This window comes from Lepisma saccharinum, chromosome 2, assembly GCF_977018435.1.
Source record: "Lepisma saccharinum chromosome 2, izLepSacc3.1, whole genome shotgun sequence".
NCBI lineage: Eukaryota > Metazoa > Arthropoda > Insecta > Zygentoma > Lepismatidae > Lepisma > Lepisma saccharinum.
Genome location: NC_139230.1, coordinates 135,195,891 through 135,221,797, shown reverse-complemented (window position 1 = coordinate 135,221,797; position 25,907 = coordinate 135,195,891). Strand labels below are relative to the sequence as shown.

The following is a 25,907-nucleotide window of genomic DNA, read 5'->3' as shown; positions in this document are numbered from 1 at the left end:
TCCCAGTATTGATGGAATGGGTCGATGTCCACACGTGCCTAGTATTAATGGAATGGGTCGATTATATTGTCGAAGTGCGATCGAACATGTTCGCCAGTTTTATCTGTCACAGGTATTTTAGTATTGATTGTTTATTATAGGATATGATATAAAAAAATATCACACATAATTTCCATCTAGATCTTTAAGCTTCACATTCTTCATGTTTTCTAAGTAATGTGTCCATATGTTGGGCATAGATTTGTTCCAAATTATCTATATCACTCAAATATATAGTCTGAGTCTTGGAACAATGACAAAATTTATATGTCTCATCAGGTTTCTCATATTCAGAGGACAAAATAGTATTAAACTTGATAGATTTATTTTTAAGTTCCTTTCTCAGGAGTTCTATTATTGAAGATGTTATGTTCTTCATGAAATTTTTATATCACAGTGTGGCTCTGATTTGAAGGAGTAATTATTGGGACAACCACCAAAAGCTGTTGAAATAGGTGTAGCCAAAAATCTACTTTGTTTTGATTTCAAACCATCAGTTGGAGCTATATCTGCTTTTTTTTTTCTAGAATTAGTCTGGCTGGTTGATGGTTGAGATTCCCAACTCTTCTTATGTCTGCTCATATTAGGTATGCTAATAACAGTTAGTAATTTAGGAATTTTTGGTTGACCAGTGCATATTGCCAAATGTTTTGACAAATGTGTTTTAAATATAAATTTAGCACAATTGGGGCATTCAATTTTAACCATTGTTTTTTATTTGGTATTGATATAAATTTCTCTGGATATACTACAACTCTAGAGGGTATCGATACTTCAATCTTACTTGGAGATAATATGTATGGCACAAACAATTTTTTAAAAATTGAATATAAACTAATCCATGTTTAAATATATCAATAATTGTAACTCATTTTGGGTAATAGTTATTATATATAGATTTTGCTGGAGACACAAGTCTATGCCAAAGTGTATCAAAATAGCAAAATATTTTGGGTAGCCTACTAGTATTTTATTTATATTACTGGAGATACTGGTCTATGCCTTAGTATGTTAAGTAATTATATATATGTCTCACAATTGCTCTCACAAAAATTTGCATATAATTACTCTCAATAACAACTGGTTTTTGAGAACTGATAACAATGCTCGAGCGGAACCTATATATATATACACACACTCTCAACCAATCAATGTCCTGACGGGATTTTCCCGAGCCAGCTTAATTTCTCGGAATTCCCACCAGAGCCACTAACGGACATTCCCGAGCCAGCTTAATTCTCGAAACATTCACTTAGAAATATAAAATCCTATTCTAAAAATCTGAGAGAGGGGGTAGGGGGCTATACTAATATTATATACACACCCAACCAATTAACAGGGGATCAGGGCATTCCAAGCCAGCTTGGCACTTGGGTTAATCATCTTAGTATCAATTTCGTACAATGATCCGTCACTTTGTTACACTTATAGATTAGCTAAAATCCACCCGAAGATATAAAAATATAGCATAATTTTAGTCAATTTAAGCCAAAATAGGCCCTGATATTAATCTACCCTCGTACCATAATTCCGGTGAAGAAATCCATATTATCTACTTACGTTTCATCCAATTCACTCTTATCTAATGCTTTCTCCTGATCCACATCTATAAATACCTTCTTTCTCTAAGTGTCTCTCGCCGGCCCTCGTTCCGAATTGTTTATCGGCCTCCGTAGCGGAGTGGATAGCACATCGCGCTACGACACCAGGGGTTCCGGGTTCGAATCCCGGGTAAGACATGGATATTTGTGTGTGTCCTAAATAAGTCAAATTGGCGATTTAGAGAAAAGTGATATGCGTGAAAATAGGGAAAGAAGAGAGTGACGGGGGAAGTTACCGTTTAAGGGCTTAAAATGAAAAAGAAGATTGGTTAGCACATCGTGCTATGACGCCAGGAGTACCGGGTTCGAATTCCGGCCTGGGCATGGATGTTTGTGAGTGTCAATTTATTAATTTCATCCCATTCGTTTCATTCCCATCTTCGTAAATTAGGCAAAAGTTGCACAAAAGGCGAAGTAAAATAAAGCAAATCAATCAATCAATCTAAGTATCTTTCACCATATAGTGTAACTTTTTAATAAGTATTCTGTTTGTTTACACATAAAATTTCCTAGCGGAGGGAAAAATTCATTCTCTTCAAAATATTTTGCGAAACGTTAAGACCCCATATTATTTTTAGCATAATTGAAAGTAGAATGAAAGGTTGACTAATTGATTGATTGATTTGGTGTTTTAAGTCCACTTTATGCAAAGTGAGGATAATCGGAACTGGACCTACAGTTTAAAGTGAGATCCGAACAACTATGTGACTCCACAGGGTATCGGACCCGGGATCCCTTGATTGCAAGGCGACGACGCTATAGAATGAAAGACATTGCCAATGCATTTGTTACACTGTAATATCTTAATTACTTTCTAAGTTATTGTAACGTGAAGTTGAGCGTGAGATACAACGACCGAGCAGTTCATTCAAGTGTCTATCGAAGGACAACATCAAGAATGAAAGAGGAAGAGAGATAAAATAGTACTTTTATTATGTAGAACTATAAACGGTTTAGGAAGGAATTTAAATCACACAAAACTTTATTAGTAATTGTTCTTCTACAGTATGGATTCTCTTTACCAAGGAATTGTACGCATTCAATTATAGAAAACGAAAGAATTTTAGGAGAATAAATGTTCCTCATTATTTGCCACACACACTTCCAACCGACATGCTGTAATCACCGTTGCATGTCCTGTGTAATTCTGCCGCAGGCTGCCTCAGTGAGATGTTTCATGTTCTCTGAGCTTGTAGTTGCATTGCAAAAGACTTCTTCCTTTAAACCACCCTACAAAAAGAAGTCTAAATGTCTCAGTTCGGGAGACCGGGTTGGACAATTCGTTCGCCCGCCATGTCTGATAAAACCTACATCGCACATTCGATCAAGCGTCATAATAGTGTCATTTTCAGAGTTCGCTGGACAACCATCCAGTTTACATTTTCTTGCGAAGGTTGCAGATCATTTTGTAGGAAGGAATTCAACATAGTTTGCATTTGTTTGGGTGACATCCATGAAGTAAGGTCCAAGGAGATGGTCGCCAATTATTACGCACCATACGTTGACACTCCAAGGTCGCCGTCGCTCTTCCTGTCGAAGCCTACGATGATTTTCTACGGACCAGTAATGTATGTTTCGTAGGTTCATTCTCTCATGGTTTGTGAATAGCTGTTCATCGAGAACAGGTAGGACTCCAATGCATTCACAAAAATTCACTACATTCTCAAAGTAAATTTCATATAATGATGAGGATAAAATATTATAAGGATGAAATATGCACCAGAATGCACCAGTGAAACAGATAGTAAAATTCGTGTGGGTGTTGACAAACTTACAATTCATGATGGGTTAAAACAAGGAGATGCATTATCTCCATTGCTGTTTAATTTTGCCTTAGAATATGCTGTTAGGAAGGTAAAAGAAACTAACGAAGGACTAAAATTAAATGGTATGACTCAGTTGTTAGCATATGCAGATGATGTAGACTTATTAGGGGATGATATAAATACAATTAAGAATAATGCTAAGATATTTTTCGAAAACTGCTAAAGAGATAGGTTTGGAAGTTAACAATGAGAAAACTAAATACAGGGTGGTGCAAAATTTCGTTTACAACGCGGAGGAGATGAATCGCCAAGTGAAATGAAGACGAAAATGTAAATGGAATTTTGTCGTATCACGCACCGTGTCAGAGCTAGAGGATGCCGAAATCGTGTGAAAATGGACTTCACACCTCCATATGCCAACAAATAGTACTCATAAAGAAGATGCGGCACGATATCCCCAAAGAAAACACACCTAGGCTAGCGAATGATGCACAAATCGCGTGTCGAAAATGAATGCGGCAGGGATTCCCCACAAGAAGTGAGGGATTCCCGGTAATATGTCCGACATGGAACGCAGGTATCGAATGGGGGTACAAAGGGAAATGACGGAGGTCACAGCACATGAAGAACATTTCGCCAGGAAGTGTCCGAAAAGCAGGCTGCAGAAGGGGATTCCCCAGAGAAGAGGGGACACAGACAACATGTGCAAGAGGTGTACTATGATGACACACACGTACACAAGTATTATCTAAGGCTGTACGTAGAAATGAAATACGTACGTACACGTGATAGAACGACCAGCACGTACTGATATCGGCTGCAAATACTACGACGGAAGACGTAGTAGTACATAAAGCTCCGGTAGAGGCGCTCAGCGGGATGCTACCTGCCCCTGCCCGCTATCGCTGGTATACGTATATACAAACAACGCGTCAGTGTACGCAACTAGCGATCTGCCTGTCAGTTGCGCGTGTTGTCGCAAGGTGTTCATCCTGAGGCGTGTGGTGAAATTGAGCACATTGCTAAAGTGACTGTACGTAGTGCGTACCATCTGTGTTGTCTGTACGTGGTGGACACCTGTGTGGAATGTTCAGTGCTGTAGTCGTGAACGGTACACCACAAGTTAGTTTCGTACGTATTCGTGTGCTCCTTTGTGAGCCTGACAATGGCGACATACACCACCAACGAGCTTGCCGATATGCATCTCGTTTACGGTGAGACACACCAAAACAGCCATCAGGCAAGGCGTGTGTATCGCGAACGATTTCCAAATCGGCGCCTACCATCACATGTCCTGTTTCAACAGGTGGATGCTCGTTTACGTGAAACTGGATCTGTACGACCTAGGGTGTGGGATCGTGGCAGACCGCGCAGTGTGCGCAGTGTCCAATTTGAGGAGGAAGTGTTGGACAGGATACGGGAGACGCCAGGCACCAGCACCCGTGCCATTGCCCATGTGCGACACACGCACCATACCAATGTATTACGCGTGCTGCACGATGAGGGTATGCACCCATACAAAGTGCAGAGGGTGCAACACCTGCAGCCGACGGACTTTCCCCTACGCCTTGATTTTTGTCAGTGGTATTTGCAACAAACTCTTGCAAACCCCAATTTTCCAAAACAGTGTTGTGGACCGACGAGGCACTATTCACCAGAGAAGGCGTCTTCAATACCCATAATAGTCACGTGTGGGATGTGCAAAACCCGCATGCAATCATTGAGCGTCATTTTCAGCGACGGTTCGCAGTGAATGTGTGGTGTGGCATTGTCGGGGACAACCTGATAGGTCCGTACGTGTTGCCCAATACTTTGTCCGGTGGGAACTATTGTGTGTTCCTACGGGAAGTTCTACCTGAACTGTTGGAAAATGTGCCCCTTGCAATTAGGCAAGATGTATGGTATCAACATGACGGTGCCCCTGCACATTTTGACCGCCGAGCCAGAGCTGTACTCAACAATGCATACGGTGATAGATGGATTGGTAGGCGTGGACCTGTACTGTGGCCACCTCGGTCACCCGACCTCACAATGCTAGATTTCTTCTTCTGGGGCGAAATGAAGAGGCTGGTCTACGAAACCCCGGTGGAAAGTGTGGAGGACCTCGTTGCTCGAGTTACCGTCGCTGCTGGGATGATCACTGACATGCCCAACGTATTTGTGCATACCAGAGCGTCCCTGCTACGCCGATGCCGTCTGTGTGTAGATGTGGTTGGTGGACATTTTCAACAACGTCTGTGATATGTATCGTATGTCATTTCCACAGCCAATAAAGAATACTACTTGCGTACGTGTGTGTCATCACACCTCTTGCACATGTTGTCTGTGTCCCCTCTTCTCTGGGGAATCCCCTTCTGCAGCCTGCTTTTCGGACACTTCCTGGCGAAATGTTCTTCATGTGCTGTGACCTCCGTCATTTCCCTTTGTACCCCCATTTGATACCTGCGTTCCATGTCGGACATATTACCGGGAATCCCTCACTTCTTGTGAGGAATCCCTGCCGCATTCATTTTCGACACGCGATTTGTGCATCATTCGCTAGCCTAGGTGTGTTTTCTTTGGGGATATCGTGCCGCATCTTCTTTATGAGTACTATTTGTCGGCATATGGAGGTGTGAAGTTCATTTTCACACGATTTCGGTATCCTCTAGCTCTGAGACGGTGCGTGATACGACAAAATTCCATTTACATTTTCGTCTTCATTTCACTTGGTGATTCACCTCCTCCGCATTGTAAACGGAATTTTGCACCACCCTGTATATGCTTACAGGCCGAAACCAAATGTTAGGTAATAATCAAAATTTAATTATTGATAACAACTCGTTTGAACCAGTTTCCAAATTCAAATACTTAGGAGTAATATTAACAAATGAAAATTATATTAAAGAGGAAATATAAAGTAGGCTTAATTCAGGAAATGGAAGTTACTTTTCTCTTCATAAACTTTTGTCTTGTCGTTTAATATCTAAGAAATTAGAAGTTAAAATATACAAAACAGTAATTTTGCCTGTAGTATTATATGGGTGTGAAACTTGGTCCCTTACATTGAAAGAGGAACATATATTGAGAGTATTTGAAAATAACATCGTTAGAAACATATTTGGACCTAAAAGGGATGAGGAGACAGGTGAGTGGAGAAGGTTACATCATTTAGAACTACATAATTTGTATTCATGTCCAGATATTATTAGAATGATTAAATCAAGAATACTTTGGTGGGCAGGCCATGTGGCACGAATGGGAGGGGAAAGAGGAGTTTACAGGATTCTTATTGCGAAACCTGATGGTAAGAGACCAGTAGGAAGACCAAGACGAAGATGGAGGGATAACCTTGAGATGGACCTAAAGGAAATCGATAGGGATGGAAAAGAGTATAAATATCTTGCTCCGGATAGGGACAGATGGAAGGCCTGTGTTGCTGCAGCCATGTACCTTCGGGTTAAGAAGACCAGAGAGTTAGTTAGTTAGTTATGAAATATGTGAAGTCGAAGTATGCGAATTACACTAGTGTGTTTGATTCAACTGCCTGTAGAAATTTCACGTGAACTAATATGTGGGTTCACGGCAATAGCAACTAACACCAACTTTACCAGCTACTTCTGCAACGCGTTTGTAACAGACTCGTTTACGTGTTTTTGCACTATCTGTTTCCGACAACTGTGTGGAGGTTTACAATTGTGTGGCGCGATGGATGACTCCTGTACGGATACTTTAGGCATACACCCTGTACACTTGTGCTACATTTTTCTTATGCTCGCTATAAATCCATAACATCTTGGCTTTTCATATTTTGAAAATACCGTTTTCTCAGCGATAATTCTGGCGTTCGTATCCGGTGGAGGCACATGTGGTTCGGGTGCCACTTTAAACTGTAGGTCCAGTCCCGATTAGCCTTCCTGTGCATAAAGTGGACTGAAACCAAGACTCAAACTCAAACTATCACAGACGTCTTGTTAATCAGTGTACTTTCCTAAGCTCAATGAATATGCAGATCAGTAACAATCACAAGCGCTACATACAGCGGATGAGACACTTAACGAACATACCATTGGTACAGTTCAAAGGACACACGAAGGAACCGTGAAAATGGGAAACAAGTTTGTTACGTCACACGAATGACCAGTCTAAAAGGGAAACATGTTTGTTACGACATACGAATGACGCTAAAAATGGAAAACATGTTTGTTACGACACACAAGTAATGTCAAAAGGAGAAACATTTTTGTTTCGATACAAAAATGACCAGTCAACGGGAAAACATATTTGTTATAACAAACGAATTAACTTCTGAGATCTTTGTTTCAAGCGTCAGCTTCACGTTACAATTACATGGGAAATAATTGATATATTGCAATGTAACAAACGTCATTATTAATATATTTTCCTGCTTTCAATTGCGCCAAAATAATATATTACATGTAACATAATACGTTCGGAACACCACATTCTACATTCCTGGCTTTGAATGTAGTCAACTGCCTTCTGACTCCTTTGATCACTGTATGACATTTTGCATTAGTTACAAAGTGATTGTTCTTCATTCTTCTGTTTTTTGGTCCCTTCATCTGCTGCTTCACTGTTTATTACCCAGTTTTGCCAATTCTTTAACGTAGAATAAAATTACTGTGAAAAGTATAACATTCTTACACATTTTGCCATTCACAAATTATAATTATTTATTTCACACTTTTCATCCCAAAGATTTTTTCGTGTTAGCGACATTGCAGGTAGAGGTACTGTCCCTCATTAACTAGAACGACGAGGGGTTGAAGTTAATGCAAAACCTTCCAGGTATTATTGAACAATTTTTATTTAAAACAATATTACGTGTTAAAAATTGACTCACAAAAAATTTCAAAACACTTCGGTGACCACCTATATCTTCTCGCCATGAGTCAGATCTAGCACATATTCTTCAGTTCTTGTGGAAAAGTGAAGTACTAATATACGGATGAAAGACACAGAAATATGGACACCCTGATGTTGGCTCATCCATGAATGAAATTACAGCCTGTATTTGACGTGGGGTGGACAAATACAGATCATGCACAATGTTTAAGGGAATACATGCCCATTCCTTGTGAATAGCGGTCTTTATTTCAGAAAGCGTGGCTGGAAGTTAAAATGTAGCAGCACTTTGACCTCCAAAATTCCCTACAATTGTTCAATTATATTAAGATCTGTCGACTGAGAAGGCCAGAGTAGACGTTGATCCACTTCATCTTCGTGCTGAAAGAACCATGATTTGATGCACCGATAAGGGGTGTAAGGGGTGACTTTCCACGTAGTACACCCAAATGTCAACCTCACTTCCACGTTAGTACACCCTGGACTGAAGACTAACGAGGCTCTGGCGACTGGCCTCATGGCCAGTATAATTGTGTTTGTATTGTCCTTTTGTCCTTATGTGTGCTGAGTGCCGCTTTACAGCCTCAGCTTTTAACAGAAGTCAGAACATTTTAAGATTTTTCATTATGCAACGTTCGAGTTGTTCTTTGTAATTAAAAGGGGCTGGCCCCCGTATAATGTGACGGGAGCAAAATAGCCTAAGTGCTGACGCTCCCACAATTTTAAAATCAAATTCAAATTGATGCACCGATAAGTTTAAAGGGTTGGGGGGGGGGGCATTGTCATATTGACACAGATGGCTCGCCAGGAAAAGTCTGAGTTATTGAATGGAGATGTTCACCCAATAATGCTGCCATATTCCTCACCTGTGAGAGGAATACAAGTAGTCAAAGACCACACAAGCTCAGAACACCCTCCATGATTAACAGAATTGTAATGAAGGGGCCCCGGGTTCGATACCCGGTGGAGGCACTTGGCACAGTGGTTTCGGATCCCACTTTAAACTGTAGGTCCAGTTCCGATTAGCCTTTCTGTGCATAAAGTGGACTTAAAACACCAAATCAATAACAATCAATAACAATGATTAACAGTAGGAAAAATACAGTCAACATGAAAGGCTTCTGCAGGCGTTCTGTACAACCAATCATGCTCTGGGGTGTGGAAAAATGTGAATGCAGAATCGTCTAACCAGTTAACCTGTCCCCACTGTTGTTATGACCAGCCTGTGTGCTCCTGGCAACATTTTTGATGCTACACAGTGTTGCGCAGTATTACCAATGGCTTGGAATAGTCGTTCTGCCATTAATGTTCGCAGTATGCAGTTCTCTTTGTGTAGTTTTGGTTGACGCAGAGTATTCGAAATGGGAGTTTATCTCGGATGTTATCTGGCACCATTGTCTTGCGTGTTTGGGCTACTATCCGATTCAACACTAACCTATCCCTGTCAGTGAGCTTCGACTTTTGTCCACTGTTCTGTTTGGAAGATAACGTTTTACCTCCTTTGTTGTAGGCTGCCATAACAGTTGATAACATGCTCCTTGCAACAACCACCAAGTTGGTTGATTTCATCACTAAGACTCAGCTTGGAGCGCTTCAATTAGCATGCTTCGTTGGAAGTCTGAGAGGTCGGACATAACAGCATTTGACTGGTAACAGAATATGCACATGGTATGACTACTGCTGATAAATTTATACCTCTACCTTCCCTGCCACTAGGTGGCAGACTTCTGTGCCAGGTGGCGTGACTCTGCAAGGACGAAATACGACCGACTTTCATATGGGTGTTCATATTAATGTGTCCATGTAGGACTAGAATAATGAAGAAATTAACTCTGAAGTGAAGAAAATGAATGACCTAATTTACCCCAAGAAAAGAGACTCAAATTATTCAAAATTAAATTGTTCAACAAATGTGAGAAGAAGAACAAGTATGTACAATAATCTTACTTAATTTTGTATACTGTTACAAGTGCAGTAAAAAGCTTAAGTTTGAACACATAAAACATTCATTGACAGGTTTTTCGCAAACTGTTAGAAAATGTTACCAACAAAAATGGCAGACCAACCTCAACTGACATTCTTACTGGGCTCGTAGCATGAAGTGTTCATTTCTCTATGGAGGTGGGGAAATAATGTTGAAAGTGAAATGAATTATTCCCGTTTAGTTTGCCAGTTACAAGCGCCTAAATTCAAAAGAACAAGAATTTTCCCGTGACTCAATTTTCTCCGGTCTACCTTAACTGCATAGTGACTGGTGAACTCGAATACACATCCATTATTTGGTGTCTTATGTACAGATCTTACGAAAACGGCGTAAAAAGAATACAGAAAGGGTTTCTGAGAAAACTTTTCCACAAAATATATGTCTTCACGACAGAATAACGTGAATTATAATAATCTGCTTGAAATATGTGGGTGTAAGAGTAGAAAATTATTAGAACACGTACACATCTATGAAACAATTAATCTTAGATAAGAGCTCCTTATTCGATCAAATTCAATTCAATGTAAGAAAAATAACCTGCGCAATAGAAAAATTCTGACTTCTAAGATTTTAAAAGCTCAGAGGTATTACAAGAACTCACCAATGAGTCATAGTTATAATATCCTTTTTGTAAATCACTGGCGTACGCAGAGGGGAGGGGCTAATGGGGCTACAGCTCCCTCTGACATGTTGAGAAAAATCAACATTTTCAAATAAAAGCAGTGAAAAACTCGAGAGATTGATTGATTTAGTTTATTTTACTTCGTGTTTTGTGCCTCTTGGCTAATTTGCGAAGATGGGGATGAGTGATGAAATTATGAAATTGATGAATAGACATTCACAAACAACCAAGCCCGACTGCTGGTCTCCCTCCCACACTGTTCCTCCGTCACCTGTTATAGCGTGGAGGTCTCAGACCAGTATTGGGGTGACGGGTGATCAGCCCGACGAACCCCCAGCCGTTGTTGTAGGTCTTCTTGACCAGGTTACGCTCACTCACTCGGAGCTTCCCAATTTCCTCACGATGGTGGGTTGCCACCGGCCCTATTCGTAGGCCGACTAAATTCCGACCAGAGCCGGATTCGAACCTACGCCGTCCCGCAGCGAAATTTTACAGATTTTGGATAACAATATTTCTTTTAACATTCCATCAGCACCTTTAAAAATGTGCGAATAATATTTTTCTTTTATCTTGAGACACTTTATGATATTCCTGTTTAACATACATGAAAATCTATACCTTTATATATGCAGACAAACAATATATAATGTCCAACCAACCATTGTACACTACGCAATTTCGTATGGAAAACACGAAAACGAAGGTAACATTATGTTATGCACAGTAAACGCATTGGGATGGGTGCGACAAATTTTTCCTAATAACACACATAGATATTTCCATGTTTCACGTGTCCGTATGCATTCACTTAGCCAGTGTGAAATCGAACCATTTTTGTTTACACCTACCACATAGTGGTTCTTGTAACAGTTTTAATTTATGTAATTTCTCTTCCGTCACCACTATATCCTGTACCACACAGTACCACGCAGATTTTACCAAGGGCGATAAATGTGGTGCGTGAACATTGTTCCATATTGTGTGCCAGGGATGGGTTTGTTGTTTAATCATTATCTTGCAGCTAGGCAGTGTTGCCAAACGACGTGACTTGTATAATTGAGATACTTTTGGTATTTCAAGAGGTTTCGCTGAAAGTAGTATATAACAAATTTCTAGCACTGATTCTTGTAAATATTTATAATGCGGTGGCACCGTTGCTATAGCGATCGGAGACTGCAATGGTATGGTGTCCAAAATCTGCTTAAGTATCACACCCGTTAAACTGTCTGGGAAGTTTATTAACATTGACATATCTGCTTGTACGCGGAAAGCTTGGATTTTTAACTCCACATGAGTCAGGCCAAGTCCTCCGTACCGTACCGGTAGACACACATTCTCGTGACTCACCCGCAGCATTTGGTGTGCCCAAAGAAACCAGTTTATCGCACTCCTTATCTGTACAAAATCCAATTTCCTCATCGGAAGCACTCGTGCCACAAACCAGAGCTTTGAACTCGCATAAATATTTACAAAGGCTACCCTGGCAACCAAGCTAAGGGCACGAAGTTTGTTTTGTTTAAGCACACTTTTCAGGCCAGTAATATATGTTGAATAATTTTGAGCAATCATTTCTTGTAAAGAGTGGGTAAAAATTATTCCAAGTATTTTCAGTGCATTTACTTTTTGAATTTTATCGTTTTGATACGAGTGGTTTGTAGCATCTAAGTGCATCCAATGAGTTTTATTATAGTTAAGCTTTAGGCCAGCTACCGAGCTGTATTTTTCTATCACGTTTTCAAGTATTTCCATATCTGTCGGCAATTTCACAAACACAGTGACATCATCAGCATAACCTAATAATTTTATCGTTGTTGAGTGAATATTTAACCCCTGCAATTGCATTTCAAGTACCTTTAAAAATGGCATTAACGCTACACAAAAACTTATCATTGACATGGGATCACCTTGTCTGACACCCCTTTGTAAAGGAAATGTCTTAGTTAAAAAACCATTGATTTTTACACACGATTTGACATCAGTATATAAACTCTTAATCGCATTTACAAATTTTGGACTACAACCCATCCTTAAAAATACAGCATATAATAATTCGTGCTGTACAGTATCAAAAGCATTTTGAAAATCCAATGCCACTATACCATGGTGACCTTGTATGGTCGTATGTCTATAACTAGTTATGACATCACGAATTGTCTGTAAAACAGTAAAGATCGATCTATTATTACCATAACAGTATTGATGGACACCGATCATTCTTTCCATATAGGGCAAAAGACGACGAAGTAAACATCTTGCAAAAATTTTATAATCCGTGCACAACAAAGATATAGGTCTATAGTGTTTTACTATCGTAGGGTTAGGAACTTTGGGAACCAGGACGATTACACCTGTATTGCTCGTCCTTCCCAAGCAGTGTTGATTATATACTGCATTTATCCAGTCTGTCACAATATTACCTACAAATGACCAAAATATTTTATAAAATTCTATGGGAATACCATCTATTCCTGGCGATGAGTTATTCTTCATTCCTAGAATCGCTTCGTACACCTCAGCAGCTGTAAAGCTCTTTTCAATCCGCAAGTTGTCATTAACAGAAAATATTTCGGGAACTTGTTGTAAAAATATTTGTTCCTGAGCTAGATCAACCACTCGGCCACAGGATCGGGCGAAAAACTCGAAAGAAAACAGAGTGGTAAATGCAACCCCCCAATAAAATATCCCACAGTTATCATTTTTGAGAGTAGAAATGTCTAAATATAGAAAATCTCTCATTGTGTATCTCACCTCCCTAGAAAGCTGTTATCCACCAGTGCAATTGAAATCCTCCTGTTGGAAGCCATCAACATGTAGATTTTTCATTTACACTTGACAGATATAAAATAATAATAAACTCAATATTATGAAGAAACGAAATTATGATAGAACGTAGATTGTTAAATTGCAATGTTAATACATGCATTTCTTGTGATGCATTTAAAATGTGCAATACTTAATAATTAGGTATAAACTTCTTGCCTAAATGTATAATTTTGTACATAAATACATGTTCTCATGTTTTATATGTGTCCGTTTGAGTGCATGAAAATGTGTTTGCATATTCGCATGTAATTTATACTTTATCAAATAAACGCAGTCTACACCTTCTGTAATTAGAGGTATAATCCTCTGTAGAAGAGCAAAGAATAATAGAAACATCTTCCGGGGATTTCCCTTTTTAGATGTTCTGGACAAGCTCTGAAAGTTTTTTTGTGTTTATACATTTTTGTATACATGTATTAATAATATTAATAATAATAATAAGTAATAACGTTTTGAATTATCTTAATGGTAAGTAAGTAAACGACTGGCATCAAGTGAAAGTAAAGACATAAAATTTTACTAGTCTGATTTTTAGTGTATATGTGGGAGTTTGTGTTGATAACGTAAGTAAATATAGAAACATTAGAATATTCGTTATACTCACAGGAAATACTTCATTTTCTCGATGGTTAGAAAACATGGCGTGCATACTTTGTGATATATTTTCCCATTGGGCTATAACCACAACAATGATGACGTTGAGGATGATTAATCCTACTTTCTCAGCAGCGAATCTAAGTATTTCTTCTACGTATGTTAATAGGGCACCAACGTCATCTAAATGATAGAAAGAAATAAACAAATTAATTAAGGTAAACAACGATTTAATAATGATAAAGAAATGCACAATCTTAACTGCCACAATTTGCAACGAAAATTTAATATAAGGAACAGTCATAAATTGTTTTGGGTCGATTGAAAATCTGAAGTTGCATATATTACTGTATTAAAATCTAAGAAAACAATGGTTGTAACTGTAGCAATAATATATTCATTTAAAAAAGTTTACAATAAATGAATGTATAACTTTTTATATCGGTGGTCAATACCTTCCACACTCACTCACACTCACACTCACACTCAAATGAACACAAACATCCCTGTGTGTGAGAGAGAGAGAGAGAGAAAGAGAGAGAGGGGGTGGATCACACACACGTCCAAAATCTCTTCGATTCAGAACAAGTAAATGTATGAAGAAAGAAAAAAATATTATGTGTCTAATTTTTTAATTCGTAATGGAATAAGACTCTTATCAGAAGTGTGTGAACACTGAGGGCAAATGTAATAGAATAGTTGTTAGTGACGCAGTTGATTGATTGATTTGCTAGATTTTACTTTTTTTGTGCCACTTTTGGCTAATCTGCGAAGATGGGGATGAGTGACGATATGATGAAATTGATGAATGGACACTCACAAATATTCATGCCCAGGCCGGGATTCGAAACCGAGACCCCTGGCGTCGTAGCGCAGTGTACTAACCACTCCGCCACGGGGGCCGGCTGTTAGTGACTGTAAAAGATACTTACTTGATACGATAGACATCTGTAGGAAGAAAACTTTCAGTTGGTTACAATTCAAAACACAATTCGACAACATCTGGTAAAATGAGTGCCAAACATCTACTGTGTGGGTAAATACCCCCAGTTTCTATATATTAGAAATAATAATGTAATGATGTTTATTTGAGACAACATAACTTGCCATGTTGTACGTCTACCCTGTCCCGGCTAACTCTGGAGCAAGGCCGTGCATATCGTCAGAGAAGGGGAGGAAATCGATTTGGCAGAGCAAACACCTCTCTGGTGTTTATTGGTAGAGCGTCACTACTTGCGCAGAGAATTATTTTCGTTCGCCTGCTCAAGAGATAGGTGGGACAGGATAGATAGGGTTATACATAACATCAATGAGGCCCTAATTAAGTGTATAGGTATATTTCTAATTTCTCATCTGTATATGTGACGTGGAATAGGAAGAAGTCAAAATAGATTATTCCTGTTTTTCTTCCTCCATAGATATAATGAAGTTTTGGCGCAGAGGTCCCCTTGGACGGAAGTCAATTCTAGGGGGGGGGGGAAACATTGAAGTAATACAAACAAAACTTTTTTTAAGGGTGCACAGAAGACGAGGTCCACCAACCTCCTCTCTCCTTGCACTCAATAAAACCATCTCCCAGCATAGTTCCCGTTGATGGCATTTCTTGTTTGCCGTTTTAGATGGGAGCAGTTGTGCCCCTCTTCGGATAATGATCATTTATTTGGTTAGGAGTTCAGGAATATTGAAGAGCAAAGGAAAAGCTGCCATTGTGCCTAAAAATTAAAACCAAGGATTATGAACTCTAATTTGATTACCAAAGTTTAAAATTTAATTTGATTACTAGAAAGAATAAAGATACAATAAAAAATATAAAATATTATAAATGATAATTGAATAAATTGAATAAATATAATTATAAAACACAACTGAGGAATTAAAGATCACTATACCGATAATGCAAACAATTGTTCAATGCATATACTTTGGCTATCCTATGTCAGATCCGTAAATCTGGAGGTTTGGAGAAGAGCTTAGTTTTTGTTAGTCTCTTTTCGTCCTTAAACCTTTACTTTCGAATAACAGAATTACCAACTTTGCGGGACAATGAATGAGGATCGGTAGTGGTGTAAATAGTAATAATAATTATTATTATTATTATAATGATGTATTATAATTAGATTTTAATTTTATTTTGTGTTGCCCATGAAACCCAGATCCGTAGACATGTAAATTTAAGGACGAAATTAATTTATTTGAATCTGTGTGGTCCTTATATCTTGGTTGATTGATTTGGTCTTTTAATTCCACTTTATGCACAGTAATGTTAATCGGGACTGAACATACAGTTTAAGGTAGGATCCGAACCACTATGTCCCTCCACCGGGTATCGAACCTAGGACACCTAGATTACAAGGCGACGACACTACCACTGCGCCATCGGGGAGGCCCCTTAGACTTTGGCTACCCAATATAACGGGAATTACCAACTTGTAAAATTACCCCGAATAGGAGAATCTCTAGCTTCTTCTTCAACCTTCTATCTTCTTTCTGATTTTCTGTCTTCTTTTATCTTCTGCTGCTTCTTCTTTCATCTTCTTCTAATTTCTTGTGGTTTCTGCCACCCTGCGGCTATCTCAATATACACTATGTAACCAAAAGTCACCGGACATCCAAGTGAACATGACGGTATTGTCAGAGTATGGGGCTATCTTTCCTGGTTTGGGCAGTGGCCAATAGTTTCTGTCAATAGCAACATGAACTGTGGTGTTTATGAGAATATTTCAGACAATAGCATGCTGCCCACACTGTAGCAACAATTTGAAATGGTCCCTTTCCTCTATCAGCACGATAATGGCCCTGATCATAAAGCAGGGTTCATTGCATCGTGGTTTGAGGACAATCAGGTGAATGTGGTTAGCTGTCCCTCTCAAAGCCCCGGCTGGAACCCCATTGAACATATTTGGGATGAACTGGAACGTCGGGTTCGTACCAGGTTACAGGACGAATGGGAAAAAATCCACCTGCAATATACCAGAACTTAGTGGAAAGCCTGCCCCGAAGAGTAAATGCTGTGATAATAGCGAAGGGAGACCCGACGCCTTATTAGTTACCTGGCTGGTGTCTTTGAAATGAACAGCACTGAGTGTCCAGTGACTTTTGGCTATATAGTGTACATATTACTCAGAATCATATTTTATTCGATTGAACACCTCGAATTCACTACACTACACTACACTTCACAGCACTGTTTCCTTACTGCTTCGTAAGGACCTTATATAATATTCCTCCTATTTAAAGCTGTTGGTCCCTGTTCGTAGAATTGAAGCTCTGTTTCTCCTGATTCCCCAATCACATTTCTCTGAGTGTGCTTTGCTAAGTCCTTGTTTCTCAGTCTGCTACTGCAGCGTTTCTCATTTGTTCCCGTTTGACTTCGAGTTGGAATTCCCAGTTCAGAGGTGTTACTAATGTTGTACCTGTAGTTAATCTCTTTTATTTATTTATTTATTATTTAAGACAACAGGCGAATGTCCAATTACCGTGATCTATATTTCTTGCTTTGAGTTTGTAAATTTACAGTTTGATAAGAAATATTATTGTGCATAAATGTAAATAAACATAAAATGAGTCAACGCTAAATTATATTTGTATACAACAGCTAAGAAACCGAGTTTAAATAATACATGATAATTGAAGAGAGTGGAATAAAATATCTAACTATTATCTACAAAATTAGCCTACATGAATACAATGTTTCAATTATTAAGTACAATGCACAACGTATTTATCTTTAAACTCAGTATTTCAGATCTTTACCACCACACATATATATATATATATATATATATATATATATATATATATATATAAGGATATACTAATATATTATAAATTACATAAAGTATGGAAATAAAATATTCACAGTATAAATCAAGGATAGAAGTTATTTACTTTGAAGAAATACATTAATTATGTGTGTAATAAAGGACCTGTAAATAATTGACACTCTAGAAAGTACGTACATATATGTAATTGAGTATATACTACGAAATAAATATATATTTACAAAAATTGCGTTTATGTTTACATTGTTGACATTTATTCTTCCATGTCTTGAATAACTCTTTTGAATGTCCCAATAGGCATGTGAAATATATCTAATTTTGTTTCCCTTTCGGAACATCTGTTGTATAGTTCACACATTCTCCTGATCGGTGATTTATTTATAATGTTCGATCTTCTGTTACTACTTTGGATCGTGTCTTGGAGATAGGAACACGTATGTGTATTTGTTCTAGAAGATGTTGCACTTGAACATTATTGTTCATGATTTTGTATAAGAAACAGAGCAATTGCATCTTCCTTCTTTTGCTGAGAGAAGGCAGGTTGTGGTGTTTACAGAGGGAAGTGTATGATTCGTATCGGGGATATATGCATGTTTCTTTATAAGTGGCGTACCTTACCAATTTAAACTGTAGCATTTCTATTTTATGCGTGTACTTTTTGTCCTGAGGAGCCCATATTTCTGCTGCATATTCTACTTTGCTTCGGACTATTATTATTCATTATATCTTTGTTCATAAACTCTTTACTCATTCTAATTGCGTACCCTAGGTTCCTGTGTGCCTCATTTACGACCCTTTCAACATGTGTTGCAAATGTAAGTTTTGAATCAAATGTAACTCCTAGATCTCTCATCTCGTTAACCCTTTTAATTTTTGTGTTATTTATTTTGTAATTGAATTCAATTTATTTTCTCTTGCGCGAGTATGTCATAGCACAGCATTTTTCTATGTTCAGATTAAGATAATTTATTCTGCTCCATTTTGTTCCTGTATTGATTTAATTTTGTAACGATTTGCAGTCATCAATATTACAAATAATCCTACCGAATTTTAAGTCATCCGTATAAGAGTCTGAATGAGTCACACAGGTACTTTGTTAAGTCATTGATTAGAATTCAAAACAACAGAGGTCCGAGACTCGAACCCGGGGCGACTCCTGAGAAAACTGCGAACTCTTCTGTTACAATTCCATTATGAGATATGTTCTGCTTACGGTCTTTTAGATAAGAAGCAAATAAATGTAGTGCTGTTTTGGAGAGGTCGCAACATGAGAGTTTACTCAACAAAATATCGTGGTTTAATCTATCGAAGGCCTTGGATATATCTGTATAGATGACACCTTCTTGCTTTCTTTCTTCTAGATTAGTTGCAACGAAATGACTTAGGAGGGATAGGTTCGTAACAGTGGATGTACCCGGGACGAAGCCGTTTTGGTTTTCAGATATTACTGGGGATATGTGCGACAATAATCTTTGATAAATAAGACATTCGAAAACTTTTGCGGGCGCAGACAAAAAAGCTATGGGCCTATGCTCTTCAGTGTTACCGGTGCCACTATTTTTGGGTAAGTGACTCTGTAGATGTTTTCCATTTCGTGGGAAAGACAGACGTAGCTAGGGAAAGATTGAGTATTTTCATGAAGAATAGGACTAATAAGCTTGCACAACCTTTTAACGCGTAGGGCGGATTGCCGTCAGGGTCACAGGATATCTTTGGTTATAACTTTTTTATTGCCTTTTCAACATCTTGAATACTGACTGCGTTTAGTACAAATGCTTCACCTACAACTATCCTTTCGTGGTCTTCGATTAAATTGCAGTCGTAATTCGCGGGCGTGCTCTTATAGGTGGAAAGGAAATGCTGAACAAAGGCGTTCGCAATTGCCTCGTCATCGTCTAGTGTAGTGTCATTGTATTTGAGGGGCATGGACGTATTTTCTTTTCTTTTCGAGTTTTATATAATTGTCTGTTTCTGCTATGTAATTCCTGTAAGCTTTTTCAATTTACCTTTTGGTTATCTTGCGGAGAGTTTCAAACTGTACACAATGAAAGTTGATATTACCAATTATAATGGTGGGATTTGCTTTTAATATTTTTAATTATGCCACTGGTGAACCATCTAGGATAGCGTGATGTTATAGATTTGTTTCTGTACGGGACGGTGACTTCGAAAACTTTATCAAGATTTTCGTAAAAAATATCAAGCGCGTCATTTCCATTCTTTTGATTGGATATTTCTTCCAAGTTGATTGTAGCAATTTCACGGTTCATTACCTGAAAGTTAGCTTTTTGGAAATTACGTATGCTAATTGTTTTATCTTTATTTGCTTAAACGTGTTTTGAAACAAAGAATTCGATGCTAAGTTGGGGGTGATATTCATCCTCTGGTACGTACTAACGTTTCATCTTTACAGACTGACACGTTTTGGATGTTAGTCAGTACTAAATCTAGTGTTTTGTTGTTGGTGTTTAACACATTTTTTACACTACTTAAATTATAGTAAGACATGAAGTTGGAGAGAGTTTTAGATTTTTGCGAGCCTTTGCTGAAATCATAATTAGAAATTGTTACTTCCGGCAAGTTAAAATCACCTACGAGGAGTATGCGTGAACTGGGAAGACATACAGAATAAATAGCTTCATAAAACGCTTCATAAATTGAAATAGTACACAATGGTGGGAAATATACTATGCATATAACCAGATACATAATATTGTTAATTACAATTTTTCCGAGAACACATTCAATTGATAGAACAGGCAATTAATTCTATGCTGGTTGATCTGAATTTGTTTTGTAATACTAAAATAACCTCCCCTCCATCCTTTTTTCCCAAGGTTTTCATTTTCGGGTCACATCTAATTACGGCATATCTTTCATCACACAGTTCACTGTCCCTGGTGCCAGGTACCAGCCAGCTGTCGACTACAGCCACTGCAGCATAGTTGTAGGCAAAACGCTTTGACAGAAAGTCCTGATTTTCGTAAGGAGTCCTCGGGTATTTTGAAATGCTAGATTAAATAATGCTTTACTCACCGCCTCTTTCCCTTTTTCTAGAGATGACCGTAGACTGCCTGTCCATCATTGGGTGAATGACCTCTCTCTCTATTGTTATTCCTTACCCTCGGGTCCCGATGTGAGAAGAGGGTGGATGTGGATGGCGAACGTTGCTTCAGTCCCTGCCCTCCTGCTGCTCCAGCTGCCGTCGCGGCCTCCGACGGAGGCGCGGAAGGGGTAGGTGGAATTCCTTTGTCACGTTCATGAGAGACAAGTACTTCGTCCGGTTGCATACTCTCCAGGTCGCCGAGTGTGTAACACCTCCCGTCGATGAACAGATACCGAAACAGCAGGTACACATACTTTCCTTGTTTCCTGGCCTCGATCATGTGGTACTGCAGCTTCTTCCGTTCTTCTCGAACCTTTGCACAGTAGTCCTGCTCCAAATACACACGGCTTCCTTTCAGTTCCTTGCTGTTGCGTAACACTTCTTTCTTTTTGGCCGACAGAAATTTGAATGATTTAAAATTTTAAAATATTATTGCTAAACAGTCACAAGACAACAACATTTTCCCCATATAAATGCTTTTTTGCAGGCTTATAAGGTTCTGGCGTGAGGGCCTATGCCTCCTACAATCCTCTGTAAGGTTCGTGTTGTTCTGTGATTAATCAATATACATGGTAAGCCTAAGCTTTAAGCTTCAATCAGTGGATTTTAGTCCTCATAGACATATAATGCTTGTAGTAAAATTAAGGCTTGTATAATTCCTGGTATTAAGTCAATCATTCAAGAAAACCTGTAATACTTGAAAATACCTTGAATAAAGGCTTTAAAACTAAATAACAACATAGAAAACATTCTTTTTCACAAATCTTTATTATTTGCACTAAAATACATTACACATTAATATTTTTATTATTGTACCAACATATAAGTCTTTGAACATTTCTGAATGCGCAACCTTGTTCAGCTGGGGGAGAAGTATCAGAATGATACTTGCACAATCCTCCTTGAAACATATACAAATGCTTAAGGGATGGACAGTTTGCAGTTTGTAAATCAACAATTTTATCAATATTAAACGAATCTTTGATAATTTGGGATTTTCCTTTGCAGAAAAATGTACCACCCTGACAGTTCAAGTTCCTAACTGCCCTCCGGACATAGCACATTTCACATCCACAAGGAATATCATACATTAATGCATGGAGATTGTCTTTAATCCAGCGAGATTCTTTGTTCTCTTTGAAATAATCGGGAACACCCAAATGTCAACCTCACTTCCACGTTAGTACACCCTGGACTGAAGACTAAAGATGCTCTGGCGACTGGTCCCATGGCCAGTATAATTTTGTTTTTATTGTCCTGTTCTTTTGTCCTTATGTGTGCTGAGTGCCCCTTTACAGCCTCAGCTTTTAACGAAAGTCAGAAGATTTTAATATTTTATGATTTTAGTTCTGTAACGATAGAGTTGTTATTTGTAACGATAAGGGGCTGGACCCCGTAGAATGTGACGGGTGCAAAATTGCCTTAGTTCTGACGCGCCCTAAATTTTAAATTCAAATTCAAATCAAAATACATTACGCATATTCATTTTGGTATTTAATTTTTCTTCGTTTCTTTGTTTTCTAGATTTATATATTATTTAAAAAAAACTGTTGGAGAAATATACATTCCAGAGGTAAAATATCTTGCAAAATACTCACCGCAGTGTGGTTAGTCATGATTATAGAGCTTAAAACGCCATCTTTCACGAAACGTTCCTTCCAGACACACATACAAAATTAGATGCACCTGAAAAATAAAAAAAACATAGCTGTAGTACTTGTTCACATTACGAATATTCTTTTTGATTTGCATTGACTTTTTCTTCGTTTCAATATTAGGATTTACGCATTATTTAAAACACACTACATAATAAAAATAACTTACCTTAATTATAGCTTCTCTTGAGTTCATTGTCTGAAACTCTCGGACAATAATCACAACTTGACGTCTTCTCTGACACAATGCTTCACAAATACTTCTCAAATAGCTTCTGCTTGCTTTTACCAGTTTTTCTACCTCATAAGCAAAACTGATGCCTTCTCTTATTGGTTGAAATAAAAACGACGCGTTTTCTAATTGGTTGAAATAAAACCGACGCGTTTTCTGATTGGTTGAAATAAAACCGACACGTTTTCTGATTGGTTGAAATATTCTTAACATTAGTTCATCCAAAAACCTAATAGTTATCATCCAAATACACCCTGAAAATACTTTGAAATATTATACACACCTTAGAACTTTGTAATATCCTAATATAGAAATACAGAACCAAAAATAGCCTAGTGGGAATCTGAAAACCGAAAACAATAAAATAACTTTTAGTTAAAAAGACTTTTTTCTTTAGTGTTTAGAAAAAATAAAAAAAATATGTACATACCGGTAAGTCAATATCCAGACACTTTCAGTGATTGGTCTAAACAATAAATACCACATAATCACGTACTAATAATAATTTGAACAATAAACATTTAAGCAAAAAGGAAAGGACGTGTCACTCTCCCATGCGGGAATCGCCCTAAAATTTAAAGTTAGGTGAAAACAAATGTCACAGTTGTTTTCCTGGTGAAATTCTAGCCCATTTTGATATGTCGCACGACCCGCTTCCCATTTTAATTTCTGAAGTTGATTTCAAGATGGCGGACATCAAGATGGCTGCCGACCATGTGGGTGATGTCAATGTGGTTCACACTTGGCCAGGCTACGATTGGTCATCGCCATTTTCACGTTCCATGCCGCAGTAGCCTTGTACTGGGGGTGTTAAGTAACTTATTGAACCACCCTGTATATAAAACATGTGTGTACATATACGCAGCATATAATGTTTATGGTATAGATATTTAATCGAATAATATTATCAAAGAAATATCAATAACTTTCATTAAATGTTACTCCGTGCAAATCACTTGCTATGTTGATGAAACACATAACGTTAACTGTTCCAATTTAAATATTGGGTTGGTGCGAATGAAATGTCCGGCCCAGGTGCGTCATTGCCAAAGGCCAAAAAAATCAAAACTACAATGCGTGGTTAATCAAAATAGTCACCGTCTACAGCCAGACACTTTTACCATCGCTCAGCCAACAATTGGATTCCAAGGCGGAAGAAGTCTGGAGTCTGCGACGCAAAGAACTCCTCCACGGCATGTTGCACCGCCCGATTATCAGCGAAGGTCTTCCCTGTCAGGAAGTGATCGAGATGCCGAAAGAGATGGTAGTCAGTGGGAGAGAGGTCGGGAGAATATGCTGGATGAGGAAGGGTTTCATATTGCAACTAATGGAGAGCCTTTACCGTCCTTTGCGCGACATGTGGGCGAGCATTGCCATGCAACATGAAAACACCATGTCTGTGGACCATTCCTGTATGCTTGCGCAGAAGTTTGCGGTGCATTTCATGGAGTTCAGCACTGTAACGATCTGCATTGATGGTTTCAATTCGCCTGAGAAAGACATGATGGATCACACCCACCATAGACACCATACCAGCAACAACACCTTCCGTGGGTGGAGAGGTGGTGTCGGAAACCGTCCTGGACGTTGATCACGATCCAACCATTGTCCTGATCGTTTACGATTGTCATAGCAGATCCATTTTTCATCGAAGTAACAATCCGATGCAGGAAACCATCCCGATTATTCCTTGCACTCAGAGAACTGCACACCTCCAGACGGCGGGTCTTGTTGGCCGGTGTCAAATCATGTGGTACCCATGAGTCCAACTTTTTCACTTTACCGATCGCATGGAGCCGCCGAACGACAGTGGTATGGTGTATGCCTAACTCGTCTGCAATGGCACGAACACTTTTCCGAAGGTCCGCTTCCACGGCGTTCCTGAGGAGCTCATCCGAACATGATGTTGGTCGATGGCCACGGGGCTTATTTTGCAATGCTGTGTCACCGGAACGAAATTTGACAACCCAGCGGCGAATGGTGCAGTAGAATGACAGCATTTTGTTCCTACGCGTCAGCAAAAATTTGATGCGCCTGGTGTTACGTTACATCCGGTTGTAGCGGGCCACGAGTGATTTTATTGTTGAGTCAGCAGAACGTGTCTGATCACCTTGAAGACATCGGAAGCGGTGGGGGGAGGGGGGTCAATGGGTTTGTCACGTTGTTTCTTGATGTATGCTAAACTAACACGTGCGTATGTTTGTGTGTGTGTGGAGGAAATGCGCGCGCAACCATTGCGTATGATTCAAAGACATGAAGAAATGATTTAAAGATGGCGCCGAAGGTGCTTTACCCCCGAAAGTTTAGCGGCTAAGGTTATTGCTCTGTAAAACAAGAGGCGTCGAGGGTTCGATTCCTGGTAGAGTCAATATTGATTGGTTGATAGATTGAGTTAGTTTTTTTAAGTCTGTTTTATGCACGGCAAAACTAATCAGGATTGGAGCTACAGTTGAAAAGTGGTGATTCGGACCACTATGTGCCTCCACCGAGTATCGAACCTGGGACCCGTTGATTACAAGGCGACGATGTCAATATTGAATGGTCTCGATTAGCCTGTGTGTAAATAAAGGCAACAAAATGGTTGAGTTCGAAAATCGAGTTGGGTTAGTGGTTAATGTTGTTACCTGGCAATGAAGAGGTCGCGGGTTCGATTCTCTAGGTAGTTAAATTAGGCCAATTGTTTTGCCCCGCCATTATAGGTCCCGATTAGTCCATCTGTGCATAAATAGTATTTGAATAAAATCAAAATGGCGGCCGCGTTTTGTGTTTAGCGGCGGCGGCGACCGGGGCGCGGCGCGGCGCGGGGCGGCGCGGCACGGGGGGTGTTTTTTATTCCGCGAGATGTTTTAACCAAG

General features: G+C 38.9%; 1 protein-coding gene across 1 annotated transcript in view; it reads right to left on the bottom strand.

The window, feature by feature from the left end:
* Nucleotides 1–25,907, bottom strand: part of LOC145984510 (uncharacterized) — a 147,222-nt gene that overhangs the window by 87,016 nt on the left and 34,299 nt on the right. Inside the window, exon 3 of the mRNA XM_083118160.1 lies at nt 14,288–14,460. Coding sequence (XP_082974286.1) covers nt 14,288–14,460 — 173 coding nt within the window. The remainder of the gene's footprint in view (nt 1–14,287; nt 14,461–25,907) is intronic.